The sequence below is a fragment of the Narcine bancroftii genome, chromosome 11 (genome assembly GCF_036971445.1).
Source record: "Narcine bancroftii isolate sNarBan1 chromosome 11, sNarBan1.hap1, whole genome shotgun sequence".
Taxonomy (NCBI): Eukaryota; Metazoa; Chordata; class Chondrichthyes; order Torpediniformes; family Narcinidae; genus Narcine; species Narcine bancroftii.
Window position 1 is genome coordinate 100,197,466 of NC_091479.1, and position 23,267 is coordinate 100,220,732.

At 43.3% G+C, this 23,267-nt stretch overlaps 1 protein-coding gene across 1 annotated transcript in view; it reads left to right on the forward strand.

The window, feature by feature from the left end:
- Positions 1 to 23,267, forward strand: part of glt8d2 (glycosyltransferase 8 domain containing 2) — a 46,561-nt gene that overhangs the window by 5,168 nt on the left and 18,126 nt on the right. The window contains exons 2-5 of the mRNA XM_069904253.1: positions 11,816 to 11,974; positions 12,396 to 12,472; positions 15,781 to 15,830; positions 20,226 to 20,318. Coding sequence (XP_069760354.1) covers positions 15,812 to 15,830; positions 20,226 to 20,318 — 112 coding nt within the window. The 5' untranslated portion in view covers positions 11,816 to 11,974; positions 12,396 to 12,472; positions 15,781 to 15,811. The remainder of the gene's footprint in view (positions 1 to 11,815; positions 11,975 to 12,395; positions 12,473 to 15,780; positions 15,831 to 20,225; positions 20,319 to 23,267) is intronic.

Sequence of the window (23,267 nt, forward strand, 5' to 3'; positions counted from 1 at the left end):
GCAGCAGGGCCTGGCTCAGGTATGCCCAAATGTGGCAAGATGGTTAAAGGAGCCAATTGAAAAAAGTCTGGTCACCTGTGGGTGACCTTGACATTGATTGGCAGGTGTGGTGACCTCTGACTCGTAAACCTCCGGAAGGATCACATGACTCTCCCTACCACTACAACCCTCTGTTGTTTTTTGAGTTCTTGGACAGAGCAGTTCCTGTATCATGCAGTGATGTAGCTTGATAGAGTACTCTCAATGGTGCAGTAGTAGAAGTTGTTAAGGGATGCAGGTGAAGTGCCAAATTCCCTCAGGCTACTGAGGAAGTAGAGGCACTAGTGGATACTCACACTCAGAAAGTTAGGATCTGTAATTTAAAACCTAGAGTGGAACTGCCAAGGCTTTTAAGAGTGAAAATTAAAAGCAAATGCTGGAAATTTAAAACAAAAAAATAGCTGAGCTGGTGAGGCTGCGTCTGTGGGAAGAGAAACAGAATCAGGTCATCAGAACTGGGAGGGAGACAAAGAAGTCTGTGAAGTTCCGGGGGGGGGGTGCATATCTGATAGGTTAAAACTGGAGTGACCATTGGGACAAGTGTAAACAAAGTTATCCGGTCAGTGAGTGAATGGGAGGCAAGAGAGTGAGAACATAGGCACTGCTGAATGAATTCCAAAATATAGAGCAGAATGGCAAATGCGGTAGGTCTGGCTGGGCATGTTCCCTACATTCAGAGGGAGAGAAATAATCAGACCAGGAGCTCCAATGAGATAACGTAATCTGAATTTATAGAATTCATTACTGGACAGAAGTCTGCAATGTGCCTTGATATTTGAGAGAGAATAACTTGGAGGGCTTGTGGTAAACCCCTGTTGCATATAATTGTCTGGTCAGGCACACCTATTGGCCGATTGTACCTGTGGTGCCTCCCCACAGACTCCTGTATAAAAGTCAACAGCCCCTCCTCAGTGTAGGACAGTTGAACAGCAGGGATGTGCCATTGTTCTTAAGTGAACAAAAGCCTATTGGTTTCTCCAAAACAGTCTTTTGAGTAATTGATGGTGCATTAGAGGGCTACTGGGAGTGAGTTGGGAAATAAATGATAGCATTATGGCTACTGGGAGTGAGTTGGGAAATGAACGATAGCATTGGGGCTACTGGGAGTGAGTTGGGAAATGAACGATAGCATTAATGGGCTACTGGGAGTGAGTTGGGAAATGAACGATAGCATTAGGGCTACTGGGAGTGAGTTGGGAAATGAACGATAGCATTAGGGCTACTGGGAGTGAGTTGGGAAATGAACGATAGCATTAGGGCTACTGGGAGTGAGTTGGGAAATGAACGATAGCATTAATGGGCTACTGGGAGTGAGTTGGGAAATGAACGATAGCATTAGGGCTACTGGGAGTGAGTTGGGAAATGAACGATAGCATTAGGGCTACTGGGAGTGAGTTGGGAAATGAACGATAGCATTAGGGCTACTGGGAGTGAGTTGGGAAATGAATGATAGCATTAGGGCTACTGGGAATGAGTTGGGAAATGAACGATAGCATTAGGGCTACTGGGAGTGAGTTGGGAAATGAACGATCGCATTAGGGCTACTGGGAGTGAGTTGGGGAATGAACAATAGCATTGGGGGTACTGGGAGTGAGTTGGGAAATGAACGATAGCATTGCTATGCAAGGAATCAATAGAGACTGGTGGTCAAAATTGTCCAGATTTTGATCATCGCTATTTTACAACAATCTCATTTGGTCTTTTAATTTAAAAAGGAGAATGGTCTCCTAATATTAATTTTTTAAATTTAAATTTAGACTTACAGCACGGTAACAAACCCTTCTGGACCACGAACCCGTGCTGCCCAACAACACCCAATTAACCTCCTACCCCAGGGCGCTTTGAACGGTGGGAGGAAACCAAAGCACTTGGAGGAAGTGCACACAGCCATGGAGAAAACGTACAAATTCCTGACAGTTAGTCGCCAGTTGCGAACCCGGGACGCTGGTGTTGTAGTAGCATAGCACTAACTGTGATGCTAACCGTGCCATGAAATGGGTCATTTCAGAAATTATTTCATAGATATAGGCCTTAATGTGATCAGGGTTCTTTTGAAATAGTCCATAAAGAGTGTTTGTTATTAAATAGTTGACAGTGGTGCAACTAGAAGAGCTGTGTTGCTTCTCTGCTCCAGCCACCTACATTCTATCTTGCTGACCTTGGATGTTGTCTCTCGTTGCATGTTCTTCCTGTGGTTCCCCTGGTGCTCAGTTTCCTTGCACTTGCCAAAAATGTGCGGGGAGCAGCTGATGAAGCCAAGTCCAAAATGTTGATTAGGTATCTTTGCTACATAAAGTACCCTGTTTGACCAGCTAAGTTTCTCCAGCGTTGCGATTTTACCAAAAATGTGCAGGTTGTTAGCGTAATTGTCCACTTTGAATTGCCCTTAGAGTGTAGTTCAGTGACAGAGTTTGTGGAGAGAGGGTGGGGAAGTTGATGGAAATGTGGAAATGGTGTGCCTGACCCATTGCATTGAATGGGTGCTAGATGGTTGATGTGTGTGGGTCCAGGCTGGGTTTTTTTTTCTCTATGACAAAGATTCTGCTTTGTAAAATACCCTGCAGCATATCTGAGTGAAACAGGAAAACCTGCAGACACTGTGATTGTAGTGTGGTGAACTGTTGTACACTCATTAATCTGGCTCTGCTCTGTCCTGGGACCGTACCCGTGGCTCCTCCCTCTTGACCCTGTGTAAAGGCTCCAATACCATAACCCTTCCCCAGCAAGCATAGGATGACCTTCAAGTTTATTGTAAATAAACTCTTTTGAGTTATTGATAGTGGATCATGTAGTTAATACACAAAATTGCTGGAGAAACTCAGCAGGTCCCACAGCATCCATAGGAGGCAAAGAGATATACCGTCAGGTCAATCACATTAAATCTCACAGTGACCAGTTTCCATATACCCAGGAACATATGTGCAATGAGAGAAGGCACTGCAGATTGGCCGATTCCAGAGAAGCATGTAGCAGACATGAACAGTAAGCTCTCAGTGGTAAGTGCCAGACTAGGGTAAATGTAAAAAGTTAAAGGTTCTATTATTGTCACATAATACTACATTTAGAAGGTAACAAGCATGAAATTCTTTATGGCAGTCTTATACAGCGAGTATAGCTCAAAATCTACATTTTAAGTGAAAATTCTGGGGTCATCTAATACGCCAATGTAACTAACGTTTCAGTCCTGAACCCTTCATCAAATCCTAGATTTAATTCCAGATTTAGTTGATTACTTGGCTTTAAATTCAGCAATTAGGGATGGAGGAATTCAAACTCGTGAAAGTGGGTGAGCAGTTCGTAACTCCATCAGGCTGGTTAACCACAACATTTGCTTACCCTGACTTGATATAAAGGCTTGTCTGACATTGCACCACTTCCTGTGTTCTCCACTGAAGCAGCAGAGTGATTATATCTTTGCTAAAGAAAGACTAATGTCTCAAAAATAGCTCAAAGAAGAATTGCTATCTTCTCTAAAGTAATCATGAGGAAATGTATCTCACCCTCAGTATATCTCAGGGCACTTTGTAGTCAATTCAATCCATTTGAAGTGTAGTCACTATTGTCATCGAGGAACTGCTGCAGCAAGCTCCCTCCCACACACCGCAGGGTGATCATGTTGAGATCATCTCTTTTAGTCGAGGTATAAATATTCAGCATCTCATGTAAAAGGCGCCACCTGCCACAATGCATTCATTCCTCATGACAGCACTGGAATGTCGACAGAGGTGATGGATAGACTTTGTAAAATAACCCATCAGGATTATCTTGACCCTAAAAAAAACCCAGACATTTAAAAATAAGAGAAACAAAAACGCTAGAATTCAGCCTGCATAAAAATAATTTGTAGCCTTAAAGGAAACAATGCTTTAGCAAAAAAAAGCAACAATAAAATGTTCCTCTAACAGTAAAATAGTTTATGATCCAGCTTGTTGAACAGATGCATGCAAGATTAGTAAATTAAGTGATGCATTAGCCATTCTGCCATATTTATAGTGCTGTATACATTTACTGCTTGCTGCATTTTATATTTTCTCTGTCGACGAACACAAAGGCATCATTAACTTGAGCTCCCACACCTTAGATTTTGGGCTTTTCAGCATCTATGAAAGGCATCAGAATATCCATCCAAGCAGAAATCCTATCTCATGTGCCCTGTCAATGTCTGTTCAGCTTCTTTTTACTGTGCCATTTCCCACTGATTGTCTATAGATTTTTAGAAGATTGATTTTCAGATTTATTGTCAGAGAACATACAAGACATCACATACAACCCTGAGATTCTTTTCCCTGCGGACCAGGCAGAATTACTACTTATTGGTAATGCAAAAAAAATGACACAATGTGTAAATAAACAAATAAATATAAACTGACTGTGCAATACAGAGAGAAATAAAACAATAAAGTGCAAAAGTAAGAGTCCTTAAATAAGTCCCTGATTGAGGAGTCTGATGGTGAAGGGGGTACCACCTGCTCCTGAACCTGGTACGAGTCTTATGGTACCTTTCCTGGTGACAGCAGTGAAAACAGAGCGTGTACTGGGTGGTGTGGATCTTTGATGATTGCTGCTGCTCTCTGACTGCAGCGCTCCCCATAGATATTCTCAATGGTGAGGAGGGTTTTGCCTGTGATGTCCTGGGCTGTCTCCACTGCCTTTTGCAGGGCTTTACACTTGTATTGGGGTATCAGACCATGATGCAGCCAGTCAGCACACTTTCCACCATACATCTGTAGAAATTTTCCAGGGTTTCTGGTGTCATACCAAACCTCTGCAAGCTCCTGAGGAAGTAAAGGTGCTGACGTGCTTTCTTCATGACGCCATTGGTGTGGAGGAAAGATCCTCCAAGATAGTGACTCCCAAAATCTTAAATTGATGAGGGGATGGTGTAAAATGAAGTCCATGTAGACTTTAGCAGGGTCTTTGACAACTTTCTACATGGTAGGATGATCTGAAAGGTTAGATCACATGGGATCCTGGGCAAGCTATCCACTTGGATGCAAAATTGTCTTGAAGGTAGGAGACAGAGAATGCTGCTGGAGGTAAAAACACAGAAATGCTGGAGGAACTCACAGGTCTCACAGCATCCATGGAAGGTAAAGATATAGAAGCAATGTTTTGGGCCTGAGCCCGTCACAGTGTTTTTGTTGCAATCACAGTGTCTGCAGACTTTTTTGTTTCACTCCAATGATGGTTGGATGGCTGCTCTTCTGTCTGGAGGTCTGTGACAACTGTATGCCACATAAATTGGTTCTGGGTCCCCACAGTGTTGTTCATCACTGTGGGGTGGCACCGTTGTAGTGGTTAGTGCAACTCCTTTACAGCGCCAGCAATCAGAACCGAAGTTCGAATCCCACGTTGTTTGTAAGGAGTTGTACATCCTCCCCGTGGGTTTTTCTCGGGGGCTCCGGTTTCCTCCAACCATTCAAAACGTACGGAGAGTGTAGGTTAATGGGGTGTAAATTGGGCAGCATGGACTCATGGGCCAGCATGGACTCATGGGCCAGAATGGCCTGTTACCGTGCTGTGTGTCTAAAAAATTTACTTCAATGATCAGGACAAGACTGTTGGTGATATAAGTTTGTGGATCACACTAAAATTGGTGGTGTAGTGGTCTATGAGGAAGGGTAGCTAACATTACAATCAACCGGCCAGGGAATGGAGTATTTTCTTCTGATGTGGAACTGAAATAAATTTATTTAAATACAAAATAAAGTTGGAAAAATAAGGAAGGAGAGTATGAATAGATCACATGATCTCTCCTAGCTGATCTGCTATTGAACAGGATCATGATTTATCCTTTATTTAATACTAAATCCTTACACAATTGATCTGTGATTACAGATCCACATTCCCTCTGTGATCATGGTCTGGTATGGGGGCATCAATACCTCTGAGTGGAAAGCCCTGCAAAAGCTAGTGGACTCACCCCAGGACATCACAACCAAAACTCTCATCAACATCAAGAACATCTGCAGGGAATGGTGCTGTCGGAGAGCAGCAGCAATCATAAGGGATCCACATCACCCAAATCTTGCTGCCGCCATCAAGAAGAGGTATAAGTGCCCCAAGACTCGTACCACCAGGTTCAGCAACAGCTGCTAATGGATTGTTTAAGGTCGTCTGTGAGTGGGAAGGGAAGGTTGAGAACCACTGCTCTAGACCCAATTGTTACTGAAATATTTTGCTTGAGAAAAATTGTCATTGGCCCATTTCCTTTGGAGTTATGAAATCCTGCACATAACGAGTCAATGAGGGACAATTAAAACAGTGGTTTTCAAACTTTTTCTTTCTGCCCACATACCACCTTAAGTAATCCCTTACTAATCAAGAAGCATCTACTTAAGGTGGAATGTGAGTTTAGGGGGTCAGTTTGAAAGCCACTGAATCATTCACATCCAGCATACCAGCACTGACCCCAGCGGAATACCACTGGTCACTGGCAGCCAAAAAAGACCCCCTCTATTCCCCTTCTTTGCCTTCTACCTGTCAATCTTCTATCCACACCAGTACCTTTCCCATAGTCAGTGAAACAGTTTGGCGGGCAGCAGCCTCCTTTGAAGAAGACCGCAGAGCCCACCTCACTGACAAAAGGCAAAGGAGGAAAAACCCAACACCCAACCCCAACCCACCAATTTTCCCCTGCAACCGCTGCAATCGTGTCTGCCTGTCCCGCATCGGACTTGTCAGCCACAAACGAGCCTGCAGCTGACGTGGACTTTTTACCCCCTCCATAAATCTTCGTCCGCGAAGCCAAGCCAAAGAAGAAAAGTAAAAACATACCAAAATGCTGAAAGAACTCATTTGGTCTACTGATTTTTAAAAGCTACCCAATCCTCCAGCTTCCTACTAACTTTTGCAATAAATATGTCTTCTCTTTTGTTTTCAAGCTGTCCTTGAATTCTCCTGTCAGCCATGGCTGTCTCACTTTTTTCTTTGAGATGAGACAATCCCGCGAGTTTCAAACTTTTCCCAGAAAGTCCTGCCATTACTACTCTACCCTCTCTTCCCCGCCCCCCCCCCCCATACTGATTGCAGCAGTGATTTCTCTCCCACCAATTGAGGCAGCGACCTCTCTCTCCCCAATCGTGGCTGTGACCTCTCTCTCCCCACCCCCCAACGTGGCAGTGACCACTCTCCCCCTGATCGTGGCAGCGACCTCTCTTCCCCAGTTTGCAGCAGTGGTACTTCAGCCAGGGGTTTCCCTGTGATGCACACACGCATGCAAACGCTGACATCACCAGAATAACTGGGTCAGCCATTTCCCTTTTCAAACTTTCAGACCAGGTTGCAGGATAAGTTTTACTGGGTTTCCTGACCACCTCTGAGGTAGGTCTGGAACCTGGTTGGGTTCTATCCAGGTTGACCCAAACGGACCCTTTCAAATTGCAATGTAACTGTGCAAATTGCCTGGTTAATCCCATTTTAAATGACTGTTTGAAAGGGCTTATGTTACTTCCTTCTTTAACTTTCCAAGACTTGGCCACTGGGTGTCTCTAAATGACCGATTAGATCAAAAGACCAGATGAGGATAGTTGTATCCTTTTGCAGCTGGAACCATCTGAAAATTCATTATCCAAATACATCTGGTCTCTGCCATTTCCCATTTGCAATCCTATTAATGATTCAATACAGCACAAAGCATCCCCTTCAGCCCAACTGGTCTAAACTGACCAAGCTGACATTCGAGTCCAGATTGATTTAACGCTTAGTATGATGTTGATGGAAACCAAACATTTACTTTCCTCTTGGAGCATCGCACAGCCTCTTTGGCACAGTAGAGGGCATTCCTTCAGGATGTGAGACATTAACATTTCCAATTTATTGAAACTAAAGCCTTCCCAATCCTCACTCAAACATCACTTTGTCTTATTAGGATTTGATTTAGAACCATAGAACACTATAGCACAGAAGCAGGCTCCTTGGCCCTCTAGTCTGTGCCGAATCATAACCCTGCCTAGTTCCACAGACCAGCACCCATTCCATATCCCTCCATACCCCATCAGTCCTCAGTGCCCTACCATTTACCGTGTATATCCTACCTTGGCTTGCCCTTCCAAAATGCAGCATCTCACACTTGTCTGCATTAAATTCTATCTACCAATTTGCAGCCCATTTTTCCAGCTGGTTCACATCCCTCTACAAGCTTTGAAAACTTTCCTCGCTGTCCACAACACCTCCAATCTTTGTGTCATCTTCAAACTTGCTGATCCAATTTACCACATTATCATCCAGATCATTGATATAGATGACAAACAATATTTTTTTTTGACAGGTTGTGGGCATCATTCACCATTATAACCCATGCCTTCTACCAAATACAAAAGTACTAGAACACTGCAAATTACATCTACAAAACAGCCAACCAGAAGTGTTGTACACTCATGCATGCTGTAGTTCATGTTAAAATAAAAATCAGTAACTGAATCAATAACCAAAACACTGTAATCTCTTGCAGCCAGATTGATTAATTGGCCTATGAACTGCATATTATTTCAAATAAGATTGATTAAAGATGTAAAATTTATTTCATGACAAACTCTGAATAATATATTCACTAGACACTTTTTTAGTGCTCGATTCCAGTATCTGCAAACTGTTGAAAGAACTCTATGAGTCAGGCAGCATCCAGGGAGGGAAACAGGCAGTCGACATTGTAGAGCGCGTCGAAAGAATCAAAGACTCGTTGATCCAAACCAAGGCTTTTATTAACTAAAAGACTGGAGCACATCATAAGTAAGTCGACCAGTCCAGAATGACCTTCCAGTAGGTGTGGCTACGCTCTCAGCCAATCACAGTCATCCTACACTACCATCTGTACATAGACACATTGGTGATAGAATCTGTTCTATCACAATTACTGAGGACAACAACTGGGAAAATAGAGTTTGTAAATTTACTTCAGTAGGTGAAGTAAATTTAGGTCTTGAGGCAAGACTATTTACACCCAATGAGAGGTTAGGTTCTGAAATTCAGGGCCTGAAAAGATAGAGGAGGTAGAACTCCTCATCATACCTAAAACATATCTGGGCAGGTACAGTAATTGAAGAGCCCTACTCTGGACCATGGACAGGACTCGAGTGTGGGTTTACCCGCAAGTAGCTTTCTCAGTCAATGCACACATGGCCTTTTATTGCAACAGATTTCTATCACTATGTGACTTATTTCTTGGTACAGTAAAAACTCCTGTTATCTGGAATTCAAGCAGCAGGCAAAAAAAAATTCATGGAAAATAAATAGGTAAAAATTTGGCATGTTGTTAGTTTACCAATCACACAACACGCAATCTCATGCACTTATCCGGCATCTACTAATCCCCATAGCTGCCAGAAACCAGGAGTCTACTGCATTATTTAATGCATTAAATATGTTAGAACTTATTAAGGATTATTGGTAACTAATTAGGTATCGTCACGTACACATTATAATCTCAACCCTCCTTTCCCCTTCATGTAGAGCATGGTGTTGGGGACACTATACGTGGTGTCTCTGAATAGGTAGTTCAAGATGAGGTGTACTCCACTGTCAACAAGTTGAAAGAAAGACCATTACTGACTAAACCCTTTTCACCAACTAGTTCAGTGTAGCATCTGCCATTCACCAATTTATCTGGCAGTGTATGAGTTAAGATGGCGGATTTATGTCTTTAATCTCTGGTTCATGAGAGAATGAGAGGAGATTTGATAGAGGTATACAGCATTATGAACGGTATAGATCAGTGGTCTCAACTTTTTTATTTTCACTCACATACCACTTTAAGTAATCCCTGGTATAGATAGAATAAATGGAAGCAGGTTTTTTTCACAAAGACTAGAGGAGTAAAACAAGAAAATCTGCAGACACTGATTGTAGTTTACATAAAAAGCTGGAGAAACTCAGCAAGTCACACAGCCCACACCTCCTCCCTCACCACCATTTGGGGCCCTTAACAGTCCTTGCAAGTGAAGACACATTTCACTTGTGAAACTTCAAAGGGCCATCTGCTGCATCCGGTGCTCCAAATCTGAGAGACTGGAAGCAGACTGGGAGATTGTTTCATTGAACACCTTCGTTCTGTGCCTGCACCAATGTCAGGGATCTCCTCGGGGCCAACCATTTCAATTCCACGCCCCATTCCCGTGCCGACATGTCCATCCATCGCCTGATGCACTGCTAAACCAAGGCCACCTGTAAAATGGAATAGTGTCTGGGCACTCTCCAACCAGATGGGATTAACATCGACTTCCCTATCCCTCTGACTCCTTTCCTCCAGCTCTCCACCCCAACTCCATTCAGGGAACTATCCCCTCCCCCATCACCTCAGAGTTTTTCTCTTTTTTCCACCCATATCCATCTATGGCCTCTGCCCTTCCTCCCACCATTTTATTCAGATGCCTGCCTGCCTGCTTTTTCCTCATACGCGAAAGGTTGGTTACTTATCTTTATTTTTGCTACATAAAGAACACTGCGAGACTTGCTAAGTTTCTCCATTAAATTAGAAGAACTAGAGGACATGGGTGAAGGGTGAAATGTTTAAGGGGAACATGAGGGGGAACTTCTTCATACAGAGAGTGATGAAGGTGTGGAATGAGCTGCCAGCTGAATGGTGAATGTGGGCCCGATTGTGACATTTAAGAAAAGTTTGGACAGGTACATGGATAGGAGGGGGTATGGAGGGCTATGGTCTGGGTGCAGGACAATAGGACTGAGCAGAAGAATAGCTTGGCACAGACTAGATGGGCTGAAGGGCTTGTTTCTGTGCTGTAGTGTTCTGTGGTTCTTTGATGATTTGCTTCCACTTCATTTCTGTGGATTCAGATTCAGCTTTCAGATTTATTGTCAGAGTACATACATGACATCACATACAACCCTGAGATTCTTTTTCCTGCTGACCAGGCAGAATTACTACTTATTGGCAGTGCAAAAATTAACTGTACACAATGTACATGTGAGGTAGAAGACTGTAATACATGAATTGTACAGATTGGCCTGATCCTGATACTGTAACCCCTCCCCCTTCAGGATTCCTAATAAAGGCAGTACCACCCAATCCCCTCTCTCAGTATTGCCTTCGAATCAGGCCAACAGCATGTAAGATATGAATGTGTTTATAGCGATTATAGCCTATTAATCTCGACCTGGTCTGTCGGGTCTAATTGATAGCACTACAACATGTAAACAAATAAAGAAATGTAAACAAATTGACTGTGCAATACAGATAAAATTTAAAAAAATCAATATTGCAAAAGTGAGAGTCCTTAATTGAGTTTGTTGTTGAGGAGTCTGATGGTGGAGGGGTAGAAGCTATTCCTGAATCTGGTGGTGCAAGTCTTGCTAGCTGATGCTAGTAGCAAGAACAGAGCATATGCTGATGGCAGCATTCCCTGTAGATGTTCTCAATGGTGGGGAGGGTTTCGTCTGTGATGCCCTGGGCTGTGTCCACTACCTTTTGCAGGGCTTTACCCTCAGAGGTATTGGTGTCCCCCTACCAGACTGTGATGCAGCTGGTCAGCACACTTCCACCTCCCTTCTGTAGAAATTTGCCAGTGTTTCTGAATCTCCGCAAACTCCTGAGCTGAAATTCTCTCGTGCCTATTAAGGACAACGTGGGAACTATGGTCTTTTCCTCAGATGAAACAGGAGATGTCTGACAGGATGTGAATGTGTAGTTTGTAAAGTGGTATGCACCCTTCTATCACAGTGTACTTCCAATGCATGGAACACAACTTCTCAATACCATCCTCAATTCTCCTTCTCTACATTTATTCTGCAACCAACACCTAACAGCAGATTATCTCATCAGAATCACTGCATAACCATGCTGGTTAGCATGCTTCTGGGAAGGTGGCGAAATGGAGACGCAAGCAGAAAACGCTGCCTCGCTTAGCAAGTCAGGCACCAAGTATGGAGCAAGAAAGAGTCAACTTTTCAAGTCAACAATCTTTCATCGGAAAAGCTAGAGGTAAATAGCTTTAAGATGGTCTTCGTTGAAGTTCATGTCTTCCTTCAAATGGGCCCTGATTATGGGCATTTTAAATGTTATCATCCAGTGGAAACTTTTGAACTAATATATGCAGTCCTTCAAATATTAGTTTATTCTTTGGTGATGAGGAATTTAAATGTTGGTGACATTTTTAGATTGCTGAGTATTTTTGCCAAGATCCTGTTAACTCGCTCCTGGCTATTAGGCTGAGACAGCAGATGGAATTTTTGCTTTATGGAGGGAGGGAGAGAATTCCAACAACAGGATTTGCTTGGGGAATTTCAGACATCTGGTCTTAATTTAGACAGAGTCTTTGCCTGTCTGCGTGGAAAAGAAGCGAAAGGGAATCAGCAAATCTGTCCTCAAGTTTATTTCTTTTGCTTGTCTTGTTCACTTAAAGGTTGAAAGGAGGTCAGAGGGATTGTTTGGAAAGCCTGCCCGCTGATGTACTCAGCCAGAGACCTGCAGTGATAGGAGGTAAGAGATTCCCTTTATAAATCAGCCCTGGACTTTTTGTGCTGTTCCAATCGGACTGCCAGGCTTCCTCCGACCAGGATATGCACAAGTCTTCACTCTTGTGAAACGTGGCTTGGTGTTTCAAATGAGACACATTTATTCCTTTAGATCCTTTAGATCCTCAGCAGAAATCAGAATCTGTAGAAGCAGAATGCTAGGAGTGTCAGGCCAACAGAAACAACCCCTCTTCCCTGAGAGAAGACGCTGTCTTCTTAAACCAAAGTAACTTCTTCAGAGAGACTGTCAGACTGTATAGAGGCAGGCTTAGCAATCATTCTTTATTAAAAACTCCAGCTGCAAATCTGAGATGTTCCTGTTATAAATCAAACCTAAACATTGTGGTAAACCACCCCAAACCCTGGTGTGAACTACCCATAACCCTGCTCTAATTTATGTCAAACCCTCAAGTGTTCTTTTGAAAGGTTCTTATGGCATTCTTTTTTTAATTTTTCACACTATAAACCATATTGACCAAGATACATAATTTCTTGAATATATACAGTGTCATTTTCTCCCCCTTTTCCTCCCCTCCCTTCCCTCCCTCCCTCACCCCCTTTCCCATTTATTTGAAGTTCAAACTATAAGATACATTAAACCCGTTAAACAATGTTGTCACTCAATAAAAATAAACAAGAAATTTTACTGAGTCAGTTCTTTTCGTTCTCTTCTCCTTCTGTCATTTTAGGTGGTGGAAGTCCATGGTAGGATTTCTCTATTGTATTTCATGTATGGCTCCCATATTTGTTCGAATATTGTGATGTTATTTCTTAAATTATATGTTATTTTTTCTAATGGAATACATTTATTCATTTCTATGTACCATTGTTGTATTCTCAAGTTATCTTCCAATTTCCAGGTTGACATAATACATTTTTTTGCTACAGCTAGGGCTATCCTAACAAATCTTTTTTCGTGCTCCATCCAAATCAAGATCTCTGGGTTTTTTGGTATATTGCTTTTTGTGATTTTATTTAATATCTGGTTTAGATCTTCCCAAAATTTTTCCACTTTCTCACATGTCCAGATTGCATGAATTGTTGTTCCCGTTTCCTTTTTACAGCGAAAACATCTGTCTGATACTGTTGGGTCCCATTTATTTAACTTTTGAGGTGTGATGTATAGCCTGTGTATCCAGTTATATTGTATCATGTGTAACCTCGTGTTTATTGTATTTCTCATAGTTCCGGAGCATAGCTTTTCCCATGTTTCATTCTTTATCTTTATGTTTAGATCTTGTTCCCATTTTTGTTTAGGTTTACCGTTTGTTTCCTCGTTCTCCTTTTCTTGCAGTTTGATGTACATGTTTGTTACAAATCTTTTAATTATCATTGTGTCTGTAATCACATATTCAAAATTGCTTCCTTCTGGTAACCTCAGACTGTTTCCCAATTTGTCCTTCAAGTAGGTTTTCAGTTGGTGGTATGCAAACATTGTATTGTGAGTTATATTATATTTATCCTTTATTTGTTCAAAGGATAATAATTTATTTCCCGAAAAACAATTTTCTATTCTTTTGATCCCTTTTCTCTCCCCTTCTCTAAAGGAAAGGTGTTCTTATGGCATTCTTGTGACAAGGTTGGACAAAGCTGATTTCCTGTTTTAAGCTGTGATGTTCAGCTGCTGCTCTCATCTTTGAGGCCTTCCCTCAAGATTCTGTTCCGTGAAACCAAATTCTTGAGGTCACCCCCCCATCCCCTCACATTTATCTCAAAGTGAGAATCATAAATAGAAGACAATGTTCCTTTCTCTCTATGTCTACTTCTGAAAGGGTGAATGAAATTGGTTATATACACGGATGGGATCCTAAGTGCAATGGAAGTTCTAATCAAGTACCTTTTTTAGTAGAAAGGATTATTTGATGTTACAACAGGGGAAAAGGTGTTGACAGAGGAGGGAGTGATGAAAATATGCGGAGTCAGTGACCAGGAGGGCTCATGGCTAAGCTGTTTTTAACTTCATGTTTCAGGTGTGGTTTCTGATCTGGTTTCAGGAATTGGTAAATCACAGAATAATTAAGTACAGAAAGAGACTATTTGGCTCGTCACTTTCATCCCATGTACCCTTCTTCCAATGGGAGTAGTGTCTTTCTATCCACTGTTTTTACTCTTCATAGTTTGATATCTCCATCGTATCTCCCCTGTCCTCCAGTTTAACCACTTCACTAAAGTCTGTCGGTCCTGGGATCAGTGAACTTCTGTGATAGTACAGATCTATCACCAATGTATATGGTGTATATAGTTACAGTATCTAGACTGTGCTTACAGCGATTGGCTGAGAGCTTAGCCAATCCTACTGTCTGGGCCTTAAAGGGTTGTGTCCCTAGCCAGGTCGGATCATTTTGGACTGGTCGGCCACCTGTGAAGAGCTCCTGTCTTTTGCTAATAAAAGCCTTGGTTTGGATCAACAAGTCTTTGATTCTTTCGAAGAGCTCTACAACCTCTTCCACGCAGACTCTAAAGCTCTTACATCTATCCTTTAGTATTTCAGGAAAAATAGGGCAGGGTAATCTAGTTCAAGATTATCATGACTACTTTGTTCTTGCTTTTATGAAAGGCCAGTTTAACCTAGTCTTGTTACTCTTCCATGAGGTGATGAAGAACTGGCTGCATTGGAATTGCAGAGAAGCATGCCTCAAGTCACATAACTCTTACGAGTAGCAAGTATGGGATCAGCAAGTTTGGGGTGGCATGGTTGGCATAGCAGTTAGCGCAATGCTATTACAGTGCTGGTGACCTTGGTTCAAATCCGGCGCTGTCTGTAAGGAGTTCATTCATTCTCCCCGTGTCTGCGTGGGTTTCCTCCCACATTCCAAAATGGGGGTTTTATGTTAATTGGGCTATTATGGATTGGAAGGGCTGTTATTGCACTGCACACCTAAATTTAAAAAAAATTAACAATTTGGATGAGACATGAAACCAAGGCCCAATCTCCTCCCTCAAGGTTCCATGCCACAATTTAAAATAAAAGACCAGAGCTGTGATTCACAGCAATAAATGTTGGTCTTCACAGAAATAAATTTATTTGCTATTACTCTATTGTTTGAGGGAATTATGCCCTTATGCTTCCAACATTGCAATTAAGAACTTGAAAGAGTTTTGTGGCAGTGTTGGAGTGGGAATTCAAAGTTCTTCCTCCCACCCCCCCCCCCACCCCTCTCTTTCATCCACCTGCTAATATGATACTTGCTGAACCACAATCTTGGTTGCATGTAATAACATTTTATTGGATTTCCCAAGCCGATTGTTGATGAATGTTTACTCTTCCTTCAGATTGTAGCAATCGTGAGGCGGCGGGAAACCAATGGCATTAATTAGAAAAAGTAAGTGTGCTCCTCATCTTCACTTGGCTTTACAGTGGGTTAGTACAAAGCCAAAAGCCCTGCAAATGCAGATCACTACACAGAAAAGCAGAGGGTGCTGAAAATACTCAGCAGGTCAGGCAGCATCTGTGGAGTGGGAGACAGGGTCAATGTTTTAGGCAGATGACCTTTCATCAGGACCAGGGAACGTGGACATCTCTTGACCTGCCCTTGGCCTTTTCAACTGATGGCTGGTTAAGAGTTGCTGTGGGTCTACACCAGCCACTCTCAAGCTTTTTTGGGCTATGGCTCCCCTCAGTAGTGTAGCTGGGGGGGAGGGTGCAGGGTCAGCAATAGTGGTGCCTCTCCCCCGCCCCAACCCCAGTCTGACACTGCCACAGCCCCCCTTGATCCATTGCCTCTGCCACCAACCCCCCCCCACCCTGGTCTGACGCCTCCTGGTATGCCGCCGCCACCCCGCCCCCTCCCACCGCTCTGATGCTGCCGAAAAATCAGTGCAGGGCACCATTCATCCACTGACTCACCATCTGGTATGTGTCTTGGCATCTTTTTTATATGCTCACTCCCCCTAACTTTACAACCTGGCTACACCCCTGGATCCCATAGGTCTCTGCTCAAATGTTTTGGGCCCCCTTCCTTGAGAAAAAGTCAGGTCTTGGTTTCTTTTGTACTTGTCTCCTATTGGCTGCATTAAAAAAAACCATAAAGAATATTTATGTTACCTGAGCTGAAAAGAATACAAGGCTTTTACATAAATGTGCTGTGACCCCCTTTGAGAATGGCTGGTCTAGAGTCAAATGAAAGCCACATTTATAAGGCAGTCAATTTCAACAACCAATAACGCAACACCTCACAGTTGTTCATGTTAAATTCCATCTGCTGTTTATTCCAGCTGGTCCAGATCCCTCTGCAAGCTTTGAAAACCTTCCTTGCTGTCCACAACGCTTCTGATCTGAGTATTGTCTGCAAACTTGCTGATCCAATCACCACATTGTTGTCCAGATTGTGGATCTAGATGACAAGCTACGCTGGTCCCAGAACCGATCCCTGCAGCACACCACAAGTCACAGGCCTCCAGTCTGAGAAGTAATTGTCCACGGCCACTCACTGGCTTCTCCCACACAGCCAACGTTTTTGAATATTTTAATATGAGATTTCACATCCAAAGTACAGAGGACCTATGGATAGATGTTAAAATTCTCAAAGATACATTACACTTAAAATCACCAATGCCTGAAGAAGGTGCACAAAATCAGTGAACCGGTGCGGACTCGAAAGGCCAACATGGCCTGTTTCTGCTCCGTAAATGGTTATATGGTTATGGTTAACGTAGCCTCATGCACTGTCAAACCAAGACCACCTGTCGATTGGAGGAGGAACACCTAATGTTCCATCTGGGCACTCTCCAACCAGATGGATTTAACATCAATTTCTCAGGTTTCTGCTAGCCCATTCCCCATCTCTTCCCTATCCCTCTGTCCTCCTTCCACCAGCTCTCCACCCCTTCCTTCTCTTTTCACATAGTGATCCCCCCTTCCCCTGTTGGCTGGTGTGCTCTCTCTCCCTCCCTTATCCACCTATTATCTCCTACCTGTGGGGCTGTGCTCCTCCCCTTCACCATTATGATCGAGCACCTGCATACATCTCGCTCCTACCTTGATGAAGGGCTATGTATCCTTATCTTTGCTACATAAAGTACACTGTTTGACCAGCTGAGTTTCCCCAACGTTGTGCTTTTATTTCAGTTACTGTCTCTGCAGATTTTATGTTTTACATATATCCTTCCCTTGAGAAAGTGACCATAGAACCCCAAATCATGCAAAAAAGGAGTCTTTTTAACACAAAACTGTGGGGAAGAGAAATGAGTGAAGGAGCATAATGTGATTTTTGGATCAGGAACCACTGTTTGGAGGAAGGGTATAACCAATGTAGAACCCAGTGATCTATTTCTGTCTTAATCTTTGTGGACCATCAAAGATCAGCAGAAATCTGTCTGCATTATTCTAACATCGTGTTTTTTGGTACTGGCTGGAATTGTGAATATTTATCTCTCCTTTCATATTTATTACCTTTTTTGGTGTTGTAATTTGATTTGTACTTATTGTTCCTCAGTGTATTTTAAGTCCTGCAGCAAGCAGGGGTTTCAGTTCATCTGCACATTGTACTTTTGGATGTGACAGTGAACTTATTTTCCTTCTGATGCCATTTCCCTGTGGTGAGTTGCTGTCCTTAATAACTAAATATAATGAACTTCCTGGCCCAAATCTATTTTTTACATCCCAAGTGAGCTTTTTGCCGCAGAGGCATCTAATAATTTGTTGCCTGATCATCTCTACGTGGGTTTTCCCTGGGGGCTCCAGTTTCCTCCCACCGTTCAAAACATATGGGGGTTGTAGATCAATTGGGTGTAAATTAGGCAGCCCCGGCTCGTGAAGCAAAATGGCCTGTTACTGTGCTATAGTCATCTAAATGTCACTGATCACTTTAGCTAATGATTCCTGAGCTTTGAAATGTAATTGTTATTACATTAATGTCAGCAATATTTGTTGGTTCAATGCTGATGTGCAGACAAGACAAAGAATCAAACCCTGAGGCCATTTTCTGGTGCACAGGAGGTGTTTTAGTCCTTGTGCCTTGATTGGATAATAGGTTCAAGGTTCCTTTTACTGTCATGAAATTAAAATATAACATACTTAACTTTTGCCTGCTATCAGGAAGACAAAGAGTTGCCTTTAGAATTGCCCACTTGGCTTGCAGTCCGCGGAAAGAGAAGCAAAAGAGAGTCCCTTCAGAGGCACCGAGTGTCCTTGGATTCACCTCCAGCCCTCCCGCAGCCTCTGCAGCCGTACAAACTTCTGTTTGATCCATCGGCAGGTCGAGCCCAAAACCTCAGAGCCTGAGGCCCTTTGGGGGCCCTTCTTGCCTTACCACTCTCTCCAATCCCAGTTCCCATGAACCAGTCCCCCAAGGGCCCCCGACTGCCTGTATGGGTCCCTCAGCCACTAAGTCCCTCGCTGATCCACCACAGTGGACCTGTAGGGTCATCCCCTCTGCTTTTCCTTCTCCCCAGGGGGTGCTGCCCTCATTTCTGGTGCCACTGCAGTCTGCAGTCTCTCATGGCCGCTGCTGAGCACAAACACTGCCATCTTGGGCACAGACCCCTTCAGTGGCAGGGTTTTACTTACAAACACTGTTAGGTCCTTTAAGCTGATTAAAGCCCCTACAGAGCTGCCAACATTAGGACCAGGCAGCTGAAACGTTTGGAGCAGTACCGTGTCTCTGCTCTCCCGAATCCGCACCAGTGGGAGCTGTCACTGGAGCTCCAGCAGCGCCGCCATTTTTCCTCATTGGAATATGTATTACAACTGAATTCCAAATAAAAAATAATATTTAAATATGCCTTTCAAACAAGTTTCCTTTTTTGAATATTTGATTTTTGATTTTTTTTCAAAATATACAGTAACATTTTAAATATACAATATATTAAACTTTTTCTTACAAACGCAACAAACAAAAACTAAATCAAAACAGTCCCTCCCACTCTCCCCCCGCACCGCCTCCCCCACTTCCATACATACAGATTCGCTCATCGTCGAGCTTACATATATTTTATAGAGTACAGTTGGATAAACTGCGTTTTTGTATATATAATAGTTACTTTTATTCCCTTTTTTGTTCCTTTTTATTACTGTATCTGGGCCCCTTTGTGGTCCAATTCTGGCTGCCAGACCTTTACAAAAGTGTCATATTTATTCTTTAAGTTATATGTGATTTAAGCTGTTCATTTCCGCAGTCCATCGTGCTATGGGTAGAGGGGAGTCAGACTTCCAAGTGATCGCGATACATTTTTTCGCTACTGCCAATGTATTTTATAGATGTGATTTGATATTTGGTCAATTTGTCACTTATTTCCATGAAATTACCTAATAGATATGGCTCTGGGCTGCCCGCAAAGGCCACTCCTGTTATCCTGGTTGATTTTTCTGCGATTTCTTGCTAAAAAAGGCCTCACTTTCATGCACGGCCACGTGGAATGTAGAAAGGTTCCTGTCTCAATCCCACAACTGAAACACATCTCTGAAATTTCGACTTTTGATCTGTGTAACTTTTGTGGGGTCAGATATAATTGATGTAAAAAAAATTATACAGAACCAGTCCATATCTCGCATTTATAAGTGCTGTCGTGCTGTCCTTGCACCAATCTGACCAGCTTCTTTCTGAAATCACCACCCCCAAGTCCGACTCCCATCTTTCAAACAAGTTTCCTTTTAATGAAATGAATTAACTGTTTATAATTAATGTTGATTTTGTTGTGAGTTGTTATTATCCCTTCTCAAGACTGCTGCTCCACTTTTAAATATTTTGTTTCTCTTTCCATTGATTTTGATCTTCCAGTTAATCAGGGCTTGCTGGTTTTAGTTATTCTGACATTTTGCCTGGTGCTATACAACAAATATCACAAGGCGCTGCTCCTCGAGGAAGAACCAGGTGAGCAGCCCTCTGTTGTTCAGTGGGAATGGGTATAAAGCTGGCATTCTTTAACTTTGAAGCCATTTGGTGTCTGATGCATTATATGACATGATGGAAAGTGGACTCATTTGTTAGAACTCTTGCCTTTGAGTTAGACCATTGCAGTCGCATGCCCCTCGCTCCATGCACTTGAGAGCAAAAATCTAGGCCCGAGGTCACACACAATAAACTTCATGTGTCTGACAGCTGCAAGACATGAAAAAATATTACAAACATGTTTTTACTCTTACGTGCATATTTTGTTACAAAGAATTATAAATATTAAAAAATATATGTATATAGTTTTTTAAACTGCTAATTTGTATTCATTTCAATAATCAAAAAGGGCACATAATACATCTAATAAATATTTGTCTGTTCTCCATACAAATCAATATGGAGGCACTCAAGAAATGTCTAAGGAGGTTCAGTGGGGGTAACATTTGACCACATTGAATTTAACTTTTAAGGCAGGGCTGGCAAAGTGGTCTATATTGACCCCTGGGGGTCAATGGGACTATCCAAGGAGTCAGTAAATATCTAGACTATAGAAAAATTTATCATTGATAACTTAAAAAATTTATTTTACATGCCTGGTGGTCGATGAGAGATCAAGGATTCTGTGAAGCGGCTGATGGTTTAAAAAGTTTGCCAACCCCTGCTTTAAGGTCATATGAAGTTAAAAATTCCAAAAAAAATTGAAATTCCACCAGGGACCCCTCAATTAGTTACAGTGTTGGGCATCAATGTACATTCAGAATAAAAACAAGTGGCCAAACCCAGTTCATTATCGGCCCCAAAAAAGCAAAGCAACATTGGCAAAAGCTCTTCACAGCCTGTAGAGTTAGACAAGGGAGAAAGCAAGAGAGACAGGAGAGGAACATCAGTCTCGCCCCTCACTGTTGATGACTCCAGACATGCAAGGAGCAGGCGCCAGGAAACAGAACAGCAGAGATGCGCCCATTTCAGTGCTCAGGCCTTCAGACAGTCAAGGGGCAGACATGTAGTCAACAACTGAGGGTTTTATTTCCTGGGCAACGCCAGGTATCCTGCTAGTAATAATATTTTCAAAATCCTGACTGATTTTCTGTGGAAACCTCTGCCCAAGGAAGCAGTGGAGGATGCCTCATTAAGTTACATTTAATATATAATAAGAAAGACTTTTGCATTGCAGGGGAATTAAGAATTATGGGGAAAGGTGGAGATGGGCCCATGGCAAGATCAGCAGTGATCTCACTGAATGTGGGATCAGGCTCGAAAGGGCCAGATGGATAACTCCTGCTCCTGTTTCTGATGTGTTCTTTTCAACCCTGCTGTCACTGGTCTCCGCAGATACCTGCACCAATCCACGTCCACAGCTGAGTCCACGATGCAGGAAGTGACCCGATTCAAAGCTGCCTCCTGTGGCAGGGCGAGGCCAAGGGCTTTCCCATCCCACCCTCCACTCCACTCATCCCAGTCGCTGGTGGGAATGGCTGCTGGGAGTGGAGATTGGGGTAAGAAGTGATCTAACCTCTACACTGTCTGGTGTTGACTCACCATCCAGTGGGGCCAGGGCTTGCCCATGACCACTGACAGGACCTTCGCTACCTCTGCCAGCTTCAGCTCTGTCCTGGCTTGGCACCTGGATGAGGCCCTCATTGAGGAACCCCTCCAGCCTCTCCTCCCCCTCCCTGACAGAGGGCTTGAACAGATACCCTGCCTCTGGGGCAGACCACTGCCTCATCGGAGCTCTCCTGGCCCAGCTCCGGTTCCTGACCTCTGTGGCCGCTCCCTACAGAGGACCCTCAGCTTTGCCCGAATGTGATAGTACAGATCTATCACCAATGTACATAGTGTATATAGTTACTGTATCTAGACTGTGCTTACAGCGATTGGCTGAGAGCTAAGCCACACCTATTGTTTGGGCCTTAAAGGGTTGTGTCCCTAGCCAGGTCGGATCATTCCGGACTGGTCGGCCACCTGTGAAGAGCTCCGGTCTTTTGCTAATAAAAGCCTTGGTTTGGATCAACAAGTCTTTGGTTCTTTCGACGAGCTCTACACCGATCTTCCTACCACACTCTGCTATGGTGTGGCCCAGCCCAAGCGAGCAGACTCAGCGAGAACTGTTCACTCCGCTCCTCTGCAGGGGCCATTCCACAAGGCCCACTCTTTCTTCCTGTCACACAGCCCGGTCTGTGACTGTCCCGGGACCCTCTGGCCTGGCTGCGGGAATTCAGAGTGTCCCAGGGCAGTTTCAGGAGCACTGGTATTTCCTCCAGCCAACATAGTTCCACGAGCTGCACACTACGTGTCAAAAAGCTCGATGTGGCCCACTTTGGCTACCCCTGATCTCGGCTGAGGCTCTCAGAACAGCACTGAAGGAGAGCTGGCCTGCTCTGTCAGACATGCCATTGCAAATTGATCAGCCTCCTGCCCTCTCAGGTGGATGGAAGGGATCATTTGGTATAATTTAAAAAAAAGTTGGATATAAAAAAAATTCACCTGCTAGTTTATAATATTCATAGAACATGGAACCATACAGCACAGGAACAGGCCCTTCAGCCCACGTGTCTGTTCTGGATATGATGCCTAAATCAACCATGGGCTGCACAGTTGGCTAGCAGTTAATGCAATGCCTTTACAGCGCAGGCAATCGGGATAAGGGTCTGAGTCCCACGCTGTCTGTAAGGAGTTTGTATGTACTCCCCGTGTCTGTGTGGGTTTTCCCCGGGGGCTCCGGTTTCCTCCCACTGTTCAAAACATACATGGTTGGTATATTAGTTGGGTGTCATTGGGCGGCGCAGGTTTCAGGGGCCAAAATGCGCTTCTAATGTGAAGTATTGATAAAATTAAAAAATTTTAAAATCTCACTCTATTAATGCCACTGATTACTTATTAAAGAACACATCAAAATGCTGGAGGAGCTCAGCCAGTCTTGCAGCATCC